Here is a 15,787-nt window from a genome sequence, read left to right on the forward strand (position 1 = left end):
GTTAGTTAGTTAGTTAGTTAGTTAGTTAGTTAGTAGTTAGTTAGTTAGTTAGTTAGTTAGTTAGTTAGTTAGTTAGTTTGTTAGTTAGTTAGTTAGTTAGTTAGTTAGTAGTTAGTTAGTTAGTTAGTTAGTTAGTTAGTTAGTTAGTTAGTTAGTTAGTTAGTTAGTTAGTTAGTTAGTTAGTTAGTTGTTAGTTTGTTAGTTAGTTAGTTAGTTAGTTAGTTAGTTAGTTAGTTAGTTAGTTAGTTAGTTAGTTAGTTAGTTAGTTAGTTAGTTAGTTAGTTAGTTAGTTAGTTAGTTAGTTAGTTAGTTAGTTAGTTAGTTAGTTAGTTAGTTAGTTAGTTAGTTAGTTAGTTAGTTAGTAGTTAGTTAGTTAGTTAGTTAGTTAGTTAGTAGTTAGTTAGTTAGTTAGTTAGTTAGTTAGTTAGTAGTTAGTTAGTTAGTTAGTTAGTTAGTTAGTTAGTTAGTTAGTTAGTTAGTTAGTTAGTTAGTTAGTTAGTTAGTAGTTAGTTAGTTAGTTAGTTAGTTAGTTAGTTAGTTAGTTAGTTAGTTAGTTAGTTAGTTAGTTAGTTAGTTAGTTAGTTAGTTAGTTAGTTAGTTAGTTAGTTAGTTAGTTAGTTAGTTAGTTAGTTAGTTAGTTAGTTAGTTAGTTAGTTAGTTAGTTAGTTAGTTAGTTAGTTAGTTAGTTAGTTAGTTAGTTAGTTAGTTAGTTAGTTAGTTAGTTAGTTAGTTAGTTAGTTAGTTAGTTAGTTAGTTAGTTAGTTAGTTAGTTAGTTAGTAGTTAGTTAGTTAGTTAGTAGTTAGTTAGTTAGTTAGTTAGTTAGTTAGTAGTTAGTTAGTTAGTTAGTTAGTTAGTTAGTTAGTTAGTTAGTTAGTTAGTTAGTTAGTTAGTTAGTTAGTTAGTTAGTTAGTTAGTTAGTTAGTTAGTTAGTTAGTTAGTTAGTTAGTTAGTTAGTTAGTTAGTTAGTTAGTTAGTTAGTTAGTTAGTTAGTTAGTTAGTTAGTTAGTAGTTAGTTAGTTAGTTAGTTAGTTAGTTAGTTAGTTAGTTAGTTAGTTAGTTAGTTAGTTAGTAGTTAGTTAGTTAGTTAGTTAGTTAGTTAGTTAGTTAGTTAGTTAGTTAGTTAGTTAGTTAGTTAGTTAGTTAGTTAGTTAGTTAGTTAGTTAGTAGTTAGTTAGTTAGTTAGTTAGTTAGTTAGTTAGTTAGTTAGTTAGTTAGTTAGTTAGTTAGTTAGTTAGTTAGTTAGTTAGTTAGTTAGTTAGTTAGTTAGTTAGTTAGTTAGTTAGTTAGTAGTTAGTTAGTTAGTTAGTTAGTTAGTTAGTTAGTAGTTAGTTAGTTAGTTAGTTAGTTAGTTAGTTAGTTAGTTAATTAGTTAGTTTGTTTCATATAAATACGAGCACGGATACTTAATTTTCCCATCCCATATAAATCATACGCCACCATATTATCATTAACATATCATAGTTAAAGAAATACGAAAAATTTTAAATTTTTAAGTAAGTAATAGTATTTAACAATAATGACAAGTAGTCATTATTTTTTTTTATTTTCATCTTCTATTTATTTTTTAATATTCACTATAAAATCTAATTTAGTTGGCTGGAAACACACAGCAAGATACACTCCTTAACATTTAAAATAACTAAAGTAGCAAAAAAGTAATAAATTAACTTTGACTTATTGACTTTTTAGTATTTATTTTTTGTCCTTTTTTGGTATTTTTTGTTATTTGTTCTTTACACAATTCAAAGGAAACTACAATCGACATGCACTTATCTTTGGCATCCGAGAAAACTTTACAGAAAAATAGAACAAACACTCCGAATAGAGAGACAAACGGACAGACAGACAGTCACGCGGAGCAGTAAGTAAGTGACATTTGAAAAGAAAAAGAAAATGTTTTTAATGTTTTAAGATGAAAAATAAAAGAAAATTAACTTTGTTTACTTTTTTCTTTGGTTTTCGAAGGAAGGTGCTTTTGTGGTTTGAAATTTTTTTTAACTGTCAAACCAAAAATTTACCAACTGGTAAAAGAAGTTTTAGTAGTTTCTTTCTATTAAGTAAACAGTGAAAGCTAACAAAATTAGACAGACTCTTGTTATATAATAAATTGACTCTTTTAAATTTTACTTACTTCTAGTTTTTTCCACTTCTTTGTAAGTACTTTTATGAATGTTTATTTATTTATGTGTTGTAAGTCTCAAATGTTTTAATCAACTTAATTCCATGTATTGCACTATAAGGTGCTCGCTCCTTTTGTGTGCAAAGAAAACGCAAAAAAACCCTAATGGTTGTCTAAGAGAAATGAATGAGTAAAAGAATGAAAAACGTTGTGAAACTTAAGAAACGTTCATCTTACTGACTTTGCGGTTGACCAACTTTTCTTCTTTATTTTCATAGTTTAACTATTCTTTATTTTTGTACTGGGAATTTTGTTGTTGCTGTTCTTGGTTTTAAGTACACCTTGAACTCTAGAGACGATGAAAGGGAAAATTAAATATTCGAGAAATAAGATTTTTGAGTAGAAAGTGATCCTATAAAGGAATAAAAATTAGTTTTTCACTAAATGACGATTTTCAACAAAAATTTAATTTTTTTCATAAAATTAAAATTTTTACTAAAAATCAATATTTCCCTAAAACTCAAGCTTAGAAATTCATCTAATTCAATTAGGTCTGGTTAAACTAGACTTAACAGTATTTTCGATAGATAAATAAATGAATAAACGATTTTTCTTCAAAAAAGGAAGTTGTTTTAGCAGTTGTGGTAAGACGAAGCTGAGGAGAGAAAAAAAAAATAATAAAATGAATTTAAATTTCCTTAGTTTTGCTTATGCCCAGTTACTATGACGAGGATAATGGTGCTGTGACTATATAAGAAGATAATGATATTGAAATACAGATGACGATGATGACTAGAATAATAACGATGAGGTTTTAAACCGGCAAAAGATGTCTATGTTAATTAAGTAGAGTTAATGTAATAAAAGTTTCTTATATTTTTTTTTTTATTTCTAGTTTTCTTATCTATTTATATTAGGGTGGTTGCAACTACTGAAAAAGAAAATAAAAAAAAAAATAATTTTCTTAAAATTTTCGTGGTAGAGTTTAATATTATTTGGAGAAAAATATTTAAGGGTAAAGTAAAATTTCAAAGGGTGTTACATTTGCTAGTACCATCCATATACGTATATTTCCTGGCAGGCATGGAAATTTTTAATTTTAAAATGGTACTTATAACAAGTTGAGTACTTCTTCGGTTTTAAAATACTAAACTAAATTTACTGTATACTAGACTGTATATTAGATATAGACCTAGACTATAGACTAGACTATAGACTAGACTATAGACTAGACTATAAACTAGACTATAGACTAGACTATAGACTAGACTATAGACTAGACTATAGACTAGACTATAGACTAGACTATAGACTAGACTATAGACTAGACTATAGACTAGACTATAGACTAGACTATCGACTAGACTATCGACTAGACTATAGACTAGACTATAGACTAGACTATAGACTAGACTATAGACTAGACTATAGACTGACTATAGACTAGACTATAGACTAGACTATGACTTACTAGACTAGACTATAGACTAGACTATAGACTAGACTATAGACTAGACTATAGACTAGACTATAGACTAGACTATAGACTAGACTATAACTAGACTATAGACTAGACTATAGACTAGACTATAGACTAGACTATAGACTAGACTATAGACTAGACTATAGACTAGACTATAGACTAGACTATAGACTAGACTAGACTATAGACTAGACTAACTAGACTAGACTATAGACTAGACTATAGACTAGACTATAGACTAGACTATAGACTAGACTATAGACTAACTATAGACTAGACTATAGACTAGACTATAGACTAGACTATAGACTAGACTATAGACTAGACTATAGACTAGACTATAGACTAGACTATAGACTAGACTATAAGACTAGACGACTATAACTAGACTATAGACTAGACTATAGACTAGACTATAAGACTAGACTATAGACTAGACTATAGACTAGACTATGGACTAGACTATAGACTAGACTATAGACTAGACTATAGACTAGACTATAGACTAGACTATAGACTAGACTATAGACTAGACTATAGACTAGACTATAGACTAGACTATAGACTAGAACTATAGACTAGACTATAGACTAGACTAAGACTAGACTATAGACTAGACTATAGACTAGACTATGACTAGACTATAGACTAGACTATAGACTAGACTATAGAACTAGACTAGACTATAGACTAGACTATAGACTAGACTATAGACTAGACTATAGACTAGACTATGACTAGACTATAGACTAGACTATAGACTAGACTATAGACTAGACTATAGACTAGACTATAGACTAGACTATAGACTAGACTATAGACTAGACTATAGACTAGACTATAGACTAGACTATAGACTAGACTATAGACTAGACTATAGACTAGACTATAGACTAGACTATACTAGACTATAGACTATAGACTAGACTATAGACTAGACTATAGACTAGACTATAGACTAGACTATGGACTAGACTATAGACTAGACTATAGACTAGACTATAGACTATAGACTAGACTATAGACTAGACTATAGACTAGACTATAGACTAGACTATAGACTAGACTATAGACTAGACTATAGACTAGACTATAGACTAGACTATAGACTAGACTATAGACTAGACTATAGACTAGACTATAGACAAGACTATAGACTAGACTCTAGACTAGACTATAGACTAGACCATAGACTAGGATAAAATAATAGGCCAGACAATAGACTAGACTATAGACCAGACTATAAACCAAACTATAGACAGGACTATCAACCAATAGAATAATGACAAGACTATCAACTAACTGACTGGTCTACTGACTACTGTGTCGACTACTTATCAAAACATAATGAGTTAGAGAAAGAACCAAAAATGTTATGGGGGTACCGCGGTATTTTTCGATAACAAAAAGTACAACAGTACTGCATTTTCCATGCCTGTTTCCACGTATTTAAAAAGATTATTTATTTAAGTATCTATGTAAATGTGAGTGTGTTAGTAGTACACATGTACATATTTATTTTAACTATGAGGCTTGTAATGTGGTTTTATTTATAAACTTTTTTACTATTTTTTATCTTATCATACGCTTCGTTTTCTTTTTTGCTTCTTTTTTATTTAATATTTAATAAGATGTTGCTAAAAACCAAAGAGTGAGCGAGACAGTTAAATTTCAAATTCAGACTTGTAGTGAAAGAAAAGTCAAATAAATGTAAAACTAAAGGAATGTTAACTTTTTAGTTCTTTTTTTATTATGTTTTTTAGTTGCTATATTTGCAGTTTTCTTAAGTTTTTCTTCTTTTTTTGTCTCTAAAATTATTTTTAAATTAAATTTTGTTTTCTGGTAGACTTTTTACTGCTGCTGCGGCTTGTGATTAGTTTGAAAAAGAAAAACAATTCTTTTAAGTTAATAATGTGTAATTAAATACAGTATTTATTAATTTATTAAAAGTTTTTGTAAAAGTTTTAAGTTTTATGTGTGTTTTTTTTTTGTTTTGGGAGGGTATGGCTATGTTTAATACGTTAATGAGTGTCTAAAGCGAAACTACTTTGAAACAGTATGTAGTCTTCCTAATCGTAGACGACTCTAAACTGTTGATATTTCTTGTCATTTATCAATTACTTATTAAAAATTTAACCTTTTCTTATTTGTTTTTTAAAATTATGCTTTTTTTATTCTCAAAATTATGTCTAGAAGGGTTTGTATTTTTTATAGCGGAATTAAAAACCTAAAAAGTAATAGACAAAAATCTTGAAAAAATTCATTGTTTATAATTATTACATTTTTCTGCTATTTTTTTCAACGTTGTTCATTTATTCCCTGGGGGTGTTAATTTTGTTGTTGTTTTTATGGATTTTCATAGATTTTTGTTGTTTGGGAAAAATATGTTGTTGTTGTTGATGTTGTTTACTTGAGTTGAAATATAAGGACAATAAAATCCTTTTAACATAAAACCTCTGACCATTGGAAATGGCAGAAGATATAAATAAAAATAAAACATATTCAAAATGTTGGAATAAAAAAAAATCTGTATAGTAGTTGTTGCTCTTTTTCTTGACAAATACCCAGTACAAGTCTTCTGGCCTCACAACAACTCCTCTTAGTTATACTAGTTTGTCTTAGTTGTTGTCATGTACTGCTGCTGGTTGTCATGGTGGCCGGTTGTAACGGCTACAGTTGTATAGTAGCAGCTTAGTGTAATTGTTACTGAAATGTTGTTTCACTCACTGTTCCGTGTTTTCTTTTTGGGGTTTTATGTTATTGGTGTCAGTGTGAGACTTGAGCCTTTCATTGGAAATTATTTATTTTCATGTCCTTTACATTTTAAGCTTCTTTTTGTTTTTCTTTTGCTCTGCCATTTGTGGTATTCAGCAGTTGACATGCAAAAAACGACAAAAATCATCGCAACAGCTATAATACTAGCAACAGCAACTACATACATACATATAAATATGTGTATGTACATAAAGCTTGAGTACAAGAAATTGTTTCTTTTTATGCCCTACCCACTGTGGTTAAGTCTCTGAATTCAAGAATATAATTCGGTGTTAAAATTACTTCCTAAGTTGATACACATGTCAGTATTATAACAAATTTATGTATTTTATTAATACATTGTTTACTTTAATAATAAACTTAATTTATTTCTTTAATAATACATTGTTTACCTATTGTTTACACTATGTAAATGATGTATATTCTTAGAAAATTTAAGACTAACAATTTTCGACTAATAAAATGTATTTATTTCTTCAATAATACTTTGTTTACCTATGGCTTACATAGTGTAAATAATGTAAACTAATGGAAAATTCTAATCTAACTATTCTCTACATATGAAATGTTTATTGTTTAGATTGTGTAAATATTTATAAGAAATCAAGTCAAACTAACTTTACAGTAATTAATACAATGTGTTATATTAATATTACATTGTTTACCTATTGTTTACCCATTATTTACATTATGTAAATAATGTATAATTTAGGAAAAATCAAGTCAATTAGTTTTCCTCTAAGAAATTTAATATATTTCTTCAATAAAACATTGTTTACCAATTCTTTACATTGAGTAAATAATGTAAACTATGGGAATTATCTAATCAAATGTTATCCCTGTTATGAAATAAGTATATTTTATTGCTAATTCATTGTTTACATATAGTTTATATTATGTAAATAATGTATGTATCAGTACCATGAGAATATCATATTGACTTTCGAATTTTCTTACATATTTGTCTCAAATCATACTAAACTTTAGCTAGTGTAGAGTATCATAATGTCGCATAGGTACAACTACAATTTCTTACTTGTTTTTTTTTTTCTTTTTAACTTGTTTCAGCTCGCTGTGAGTTGAAACATTCTACATGCTGAAGGATTTCAATTGTTTTCAATCTTTAGGTAGACGTTTTTTTTTTCGTCCTCTGGCAAAAATTATTCTTTCTTCTGGTCAGTTATGTGAAATTGCTGACATTGGCACAATATCTGTTGGGCGGCTGGAGGACAGTGACTGTTGGCAGAGGATTTGGTTTGATGTGTGGGTTGGAGACTTTAGAGAAGAATGTCCGTTTAGTCGTTGCTAGTTTTATGGTTTATTTCTTGTTACAGATGTTAAGTATTGAAAACAGTGGATTGTTTTCAGCACCTTTTCAACGGAAAAATAAAATAAAAATCTGATTTCGTTGTAAACTGGATTTTTGGTGAATCATTATGTATTTTGTCTGTATTAATAAAAAACTTTGTCAAACAACAAATTTTTAAATTGTTTAAATTAAAAAAGTTAAAAAGTAAAGTAAACAAAATATTTTCGAAGAATTTAAAAAATATCCTTCAAAATACAATTTTAAATAACTTTTTCAAGAATCTTAACATTTCTTTGAAAACTAATACTGAAGCAATTATTTATTTTCTCAAAAAGATCCCAATCCAACCACTGTTCTCCCTCACAGATATTTTCCACAACTCATCATGTTAAATTCAAAGAATTTTTGTAACCCAAAGACATGTTGATTTTTTGAATAAATTCTATTTATATGCTTTCATTTTAATGTCCTGACAATGATTTCTTTTTCTCAGCATTAAAATGTCCAAAACTACAACAAAATGTGACTAAAACAGAGAAAGAAATCTTTGTTTTACTAGTTTTTTTTTTTCAAAAATTTTTAATTTAATTTCTACTTTAGACAAATACTTCTGGTAGTCGTTTGTAACTTTGTATGTGTATCTTTTACATTTATTTAAATAATGCTGACTATTGTGGTCAATGCTCTGACATGCATATAGAACAAAAAAAAAAAGGAAAAGATATCAAGATAAATAATATGTTGGTTGAGAGATCATCTAAAGCTACTGGAGGGATGTATAAGGATATACATATCTATACTACATGCTGTTTTTTTAAGTCCTGGCATTTGTTATAAAGAGCATGTTAACAAATTTGCAAAAGATTACAAATCATAATTAAATAGATTCTTGTGACATTGTTGGTTTATAAAAATTTTATTTAAAGAAGAATACAAATATATTAAAAAAGAGAGATTTCTTTAATTAATTTTATATGGTTTAAAGAAATATAAAAACATCACATTACAATTTAATTTTATTAAGGATATATTGTTAGGTAATGTTTTTTGTGGACTATGACCTTTATCAAGTTTAAAATTTTTAAAACTTTTTATTTTTATAAAATTTTATTAAATTATTAATAAAATTTTTCTATTGTTTTTTTGTGACCTTTAAAGGATTTCTTTCTTTTTATCAAATTTTATTGATTTTTTTTAAATTATTAATTTAATTTTTTTATTGTCTAAAGGCTTGCCTTTCATTGGGTTATTTGATTATTTTGTTAAATATTAAAGTAGAAATACTTTATTTCAAATTGCCTTGAACTCTTTAACTATGTTTTCAATTACATGTATACTGATAAATAAACCTGAATATTTACATATTTAGATAAGTATTCTGTAAATAATTTCCAAAAAAGAGTTTTTTCTTTGCAATTGTAGTTAAATATATTTTTAAATATAATGTCATGTTATAAACTTTGTTTATTTAGATATTCACACATACATAGAAATAAACTAATATAATAATATGAGGGTAGTTTATAAAGTCTCTTTAAAATTTAAGATAAAATGTCAAAATATTCCAGAATTACTTAAACTTTGAGTAAAGTAAAAATTTAGTAGAGAAGTCTATAGTTCAGACTATAGAGGAGTCTACAGCCCAGACTTTAGAATAGTCAGTAATTCAGACTATATATAAGTTTAAGTACAGACTATAGAGGTTTCTATAGTCCAGACTATAGAGGTGTCTACAGTCCAGACTATATAGGTGTCTACAGTCCAGATTATAGACGTGTCTACAGTCCAGACTATAGAGGTGTCTACAGTCCAGACTATAGAGGTGTCTATAGTCCAGACTATAGAGGTGTCTATATTCCAGACTATAGAGGTGTCTATAGTCCAGACTATAGAGGTGTCTATAGTGCAGACTATGGAGGTGTCTACAGTCCAGATTATAGACGTGTCTACAGTCCAGACTATAGAGGTGTCTACAGTCCAGACTATAGAGGTGTCTATAGTCCAGACTATAGATGTGTCTATATTCCAGACTATAGAGGTGTCTACAGTCCAGACTTTAGAGGTGTCTATAGTCCAGACTATAGAGGTGTCTACAGTCCAGACTATATAGGTGTCTACAGTCCAGATTATAGACGTGTCTACAGTCCAGACTATAGAGGTTTCTACAGTCCAGAATATAGAGGTGTCTATAGTCCAGACTATAGAGGTGTCTATATTCCAGACTATAGAGGTGTCTACAGTCCAGACTATAGAGGTGTCTATAGTCCAGACTATAGAGGTGTCTATATTCCAGACTATAGAGGTGTCTATATTCCAGACTATAGAGGTGTCTATAGTCCAGACTATAGAGGTGTCTGTAGTGCAGACTATAAAGGTGTCCATAGACCAGTCTATAGTCCAGACTATAGAAGTGTCCGTAGTCGAGACTATAGAAGTGTCTGTAGTCGAGACTATAGATGTGTCTATAGTCCAGACTATAGAGGTGTTTATAGTTCAGACTATGGAGGTGTCTATAGTCCAGACTATAGAGGTGTCTATAGTCCAGACTATAGAGGTGTCTATAGTCCAGCCTATAGAGGAGTCTATAGTCAAGACTACAGAGGAGTCTATTGTCCAGACTATAGAAATATCTACAGTCTATAGTTTAGACTATAGAGTAGTCTACAATCCAGATTATATAGAAATCTATTGTCCATACTATAGAGGAGTCTATAGTCCAGACCATATAGTAGTCCATAGTCCACACTAGGAGGTGTCTGTAGTCCAGACTATTGATGAGTCTGTAGCCTAGACTATAAAGGAGTATAAAATATAGAATATAAAGGAGTCTATAACACAGAATATAGAGTAATCTATGTTCCAGGGTACAGAGAAATCTATAGTCCAGGCTATGTTTTTTAAAAATAATCTAAATAAGTTCTGTAGTCCACTCAAACCTTTAAAAAGTTTGGCGGTATAGTTTTGTATGTCATAGGGTTAAAAAAAGGTTAAAAATGTTGTCGAACATATGAAACTTATGTTTATTTTCCATAACTTAAAAGAACCTTTTGCCATCTGCCCTCTTAAACATACATGAATATTCATTTATTTGAAGTGTCATTGAAAGTAAATATGTATGTGTAAAGTGTGTGATTTTTTGAATATAATTTTTATTTTTTTCTGCAAAGAAATCTAACGTTTGTCAATAAAGATTAAACGACAGCTGTAACTAACATGTACGAACATAAAGAAAAACAGTGATGGAGTGAGAATACGTTAGTGACTGGAGAATAAGGTATAGATGAATACAATTCTAGGTGTCTGTTCCTTTAAACATACACCTATACATGCACACTTTTAAGAAAAACACACGTGCCTCATGATAAGAATAAAAACATATATAGAGAGAAGGAAAACTTATAAGGCATTTTCAGTTTAGGTTAAATAAAACTGACTGAGTGAGTAGTGAGTGAAAAAAGTGTGAGTGGGTGACTATCAAAAACACACGTACACTATTATAATATCTATACATACAATCTAAAATACTTATTCTTAAATACGCACACACTTTTGTAAAATGTAATGAAAGCATTTGTATAAGAAATAGAGCCTAAAGTTATACTTGTCTAAGGTTTTACTTTATTATTTAATTTTTTGTTGTAGTTGTTATTGTTGAATAACGTAAAATATTTGATTTAAATATGGCTGGAAAGCATAACTAACACACCTACACACACACACATCTGTAGTTACACTTGAAAACATTTATACAAATAAAAACTGAAATTTACTTAAATCTATTGTTAACACACCTACATACAAACACCAGTTATTTAATATTTTATACACCTGAATCCGTTACTATAAAAATTCATCTTGTATTTTTTGGGTTGTTTGCCTTCAAGTCAAGAATTCTTGTTGTAGGTTCTCTATTCACCTTAAGTATATGTTTTACAACAACATTAAAGTATGTTAGTATTTTAGAAATCGTAAAATTTTTGTGTACTTAATGTGACATTGTTATTTGTATATTTCTTTTAAATAAGATTTCTTTTGTAAATACCTTTTTTTTTATTATTTGCACTTACCACCCAAAACGCCAGCCACGTAACCGGTATTATTGCTACGGCCTTTTTTCATTAGAGCCTCATCGATAAGCAGCAAACGTTGTGAGGCAAATGGATCTGGTTTGACGGGTCCTTCATACAAATCCATATCATCATGATTACGAAATAAATTGTGACGTGCTATCACATCCTCCATGCCCGTGCGATGGAGTTCTGGTATCAAACGTAACCAAATTGACAATTGATGGGCACGAAAATGATTTTTAATGCGTGGTTTCATACCTGTAAATAGTTTAAAAAATGGAGTTAAGTGTATAAAAAATATGTATTAAGTATATGGAGAAAAAGTTAACAAAGGAAAAGACAATAAATGAGAAATAAAAGAAGTTGAATTGCTGCCACATAGATAGCTTGACAGCAATTGATGGAGTGTCAATCTCTCCTTATCTAAATGACGACAAAAATAAGAGATTTTGTCATTAATTTGAGAAGAAACGTTTCAATGTGAAAAACTCTGAATAAAATTTTAGATTTCTATAGTTCAGAGAAATAATGTACTAAAAGGAAATAAAAATATATTAGAACTCTATACTATAGAAAAGTATACAGAAGACATTATAGTCCAGAAAATGAAAGACTATATTGATCATACTATAGGAAACATATATTCAGAGCGCAGGTCTACAACGCAGACTATAGATTAATTTATAGTCCAAACTATAAATTAATCCAATGACTTGACAATCGATTAGTCTACAGTCAAGACTATAGGGGAGTCTATAGTCCAGATTATGGAGGAATCTATAATACAGACTATAGACTCTTCCATTCCGTAGTCCAGAATATATAGTGTTAGGCTATAAAGCGGACTATGGATTAGTCTATTGTTCAGACTACAGACTATAGATTAGTCTATAGTCCATATTGTAGATTAGCCTATGTTCCAGACTATAGATTGGCCTATCTTCCATACTGTAGATTAGTATATAGTCCAGACTATATATTAGTATATAGTTAAGACTACAGATAAGCATATGTTGCAGACTATAGATTAGTCTATAGTCAAGACTATAGATCAGTCTATAGTATGGACTATAGATTAGCCTATGTTCCAGACTTTAGATTAGTCTATAGTCCAGACTATAGATTAGTCTATAGTCCAGACTATAGATTAGTCTATAGTTCAGACTATAGATTAGTCTATAGTCCAGACTATAGATTAGTCTATAGTCCAGACTATAGATTAGGCTATAGTCCAGACTATAGATTAGTCTATAGTCCAGGCTATAGATTAGACTATAGTCCAGGCTATAGATTAGACTATAGTCCAGACTATAGATTAGTCTATAGTCTAGAGTGTAGATTTGTCTATTGTCCAGAGTATAGATTAGTCTATAGTCCAGACTATAGATTAGTCTATAGTCCAGACTATAGATTAGTCTATAGTCCACACTATAGATTAGTCTATAGTCCAGACTATAGATTAGTCTATAGTCCAGACTATAGATTTGTCTATAATCCAGACTATAGATTAGTCTATAATCCAGTCTATAGATTAGTCTATAGTCCAGATTATAGATTAGTCTAAGGTTCAGACTAAATATTGGCCTATAGTTCAGACCAAATATTAGCCTATGTAGGAGTCTATAGTCCAGACTACAGAGGAGTCTATAGGTCGGACTACAGAGGAGCCTAAAGTCCAGAATATAGAGAAATCTATAATGAAGACTATAAAGATCTGAATAGTTTAGAATAAAAAGAACTGTATAGTCCAGACTTTATCCTATAGCTGAAGCAATTGAGAAGTTTTTGTATGATCTAGACTCTTGTATACTCTATATATAATGGAATTATTTTTTAAAAACTTTCTTTCTCGGCTCATATTGGGTATAATTTTAAAAAGTAGGGCATACTTAAGGGCAGCAGATGTTTAGAAAAAATAGGACATTTTAACCAAACTTTAAATTTAAGCCTGTGTTACAAACTAATTTCAAAATTCTTTTATAAACTTTTCATAACTCAAAGTGATTTTAAATTCCTTAAGGCAAACTCTTGATAACAGCTTTAATTTCACATTTTAATATCTCTCTTTGAATAACATTTTCCAAAAATATAATATTCTTAAAATAAAATATTAACATTTTCATCTTAATTCATAATTTCTAAACCTTTGGGGAAATTTATGTGTGTTTTAGTTTTTTTCCTGATTTTTAAACAGTTTCCGCAAAAAAGCGTAACGATTTCATTTGCTGTCATTTGACATACAACGTATTTGGTGGGGAAAAAGTTGGTGATAAGTTTTTTTTTTTCGCAGCATTTTATTCTAAATAAAAACCCATTAGACAAAAGTTTTTGGCTGATATTATGCTGATAACAAAAGAGATTTACATATTATTAAACGTTTTTGGTCACACCAGGTACATTAACATAGAGGAAGGTAAAGTATGATGATAAGTAGCAGGCCTGTGTTCAGAAGACAACAATATAATTACAGTCAAAAGGAAAAGGCTGAATATATAGAAATTTACCTTGAATAGCATAATCGTGTTAGGAAATTTATTACGACACTGCTGCATGTTGTCTGTCTGTCGGGGTAAAAACTTTTGTAGCGTAACGTGAACATAACAAAATGTTGTTTAAAAAAAAGCATGACTTTAACACCTAAACTCATTTATAAACACACAGTTAGTGGCATGCTACATATGTATGTATGTAGATGTATTGTGTTGGGATCCTTTTTTGCGTTGAGCGTTTTGAGTTAAACAGACAGAATAGAAGCAGAGCATAAATTTACTCATGTATTGCTTACATTTTAATTCAAAATTATTTTTCCTTTATGATTTGTATTCACCAATGAACAATAAGTGAATGGAGAAAAAAGGGAACAGACAGGAAAATATTTCAAATGCAAACATAACATACAGACACAGAGTTATCCTTAGATATGGGATGAATATAGTTATGTGTTGAAAATATCCTTGTATAGGTATGCTTACATGTGTGTATTTATGTTTAAAGATGTCACCTATGAACTGTAATGTAATTTTTAATAATATTAAAAAAAATCAGACAGAATACAAGTAGCTCTTAACGAGGGTCGTCTGAAAAGGAATCTACATCTTTCTTTATGACTTCTCCAGAATGTATAAGATTCTGAATCTTGAAACAATCTTTCAGAATTTCTAAAATTTCATCAGTATGTGATTCCTAGTTCGAAAATGAAAATATGGGAATTTAATCCAATTTATAAAATTGCCGGAGAATGATTGAATCAATCAAAGTCCAGGAACATTAGATTCTATCGAAATTAAACTTTGTTTTTTTACGAAAGCTCTTCTTTAGATCTCTGTTTTAAAGCTGATTTGTCCTTTTGTTATTAATTGCGTAAAACGCCTTTTAAAACTGCCCTCGTATAAACCTTTATAAAAATATTTATTCAAACAAATATGAACATACATTCGACTACATGCTTATTATGGAGCATTCACGTGTATGTGCCCGTGGTAAAGGTGGTAAAATCATCTTTAGCAGCCTTTCTTTGCTTTTATAAGAAAATTATATTTTCTTTCTTTTGTAAATTTTAGTCTTATGTTCGTAATAAGTTTTTTGGAAAATTTCATTTTATACTTTAAACGTGAAACATACTGCCAGTGTCTCATAAAGTTTAGACTTTTTTTCGTTCATAAGATTTTTTTGCGTGTTTGGCAAAAATGTACAAAAAGCATTTCAAGTTTAAGGGTTCAAGGGTGTCTGTCATATTTAAACATAAAATTCTTTAATTTTTATTAAAGTTTTTTTATAAAATGTCTGGCTGACATTTAAATTGTTTGTTAAACACATAAAAATTAGTGCAAGGGTAAGGGGGGGCATGGAAAACAGTGGGAGTTTTGTTTTTAATTAAATACAAATTACTCAGAAAATTGATTTAAAAATTTAACATTTGTTAAGTTGGGAAAATGCTCATTCCTCGCAATCAGAGATCAAAATCAGATCAAAGGCTGAAAATAAGAAAAGAGCTCTCTGAAGGATTTAGTTAGTTTTTTATACAAATAAA

The 15,787-nt window shown here is 29.2% G+C and overlaps 1 protein-coding gene across 1 annotated transcript in view; it reads right to left on the minus strand.

Annotated features, from left to right (window-relative positions):
• Positions 1-15,787, minus strand: part of LOC119604965 — a 131,570-nt gene that overhangs the window by 67,459 nt on the left and 48,324 nt on the right. The window contains exon 8 of the mRNA XM_037957895.1: positions 11,755-12,015. Coding sequence (XP_037813823.1) covers positions 11,755-12,015 — 261 coding nt within the window. The remainder of the gene's footprint in view (positions 1-11,754; positions 12,016-15,787) is intronic.

This window comes from Lucilia sericata, unplaced genomic scaffold (assembly GCF_015586225.1).
Source record: "Lucilia sericata isolate MDLA Ls3-8-SP2 unplaced genomic scaffold, ASM1558622v1 Contig000447F_arrow, whole genome shotgun sequence".
NCBI lineage: Eukaryota > Metazoa > Arthropoda > Insecta > Diptera > Calliphoridae > Lucilia > Lucilia sericata.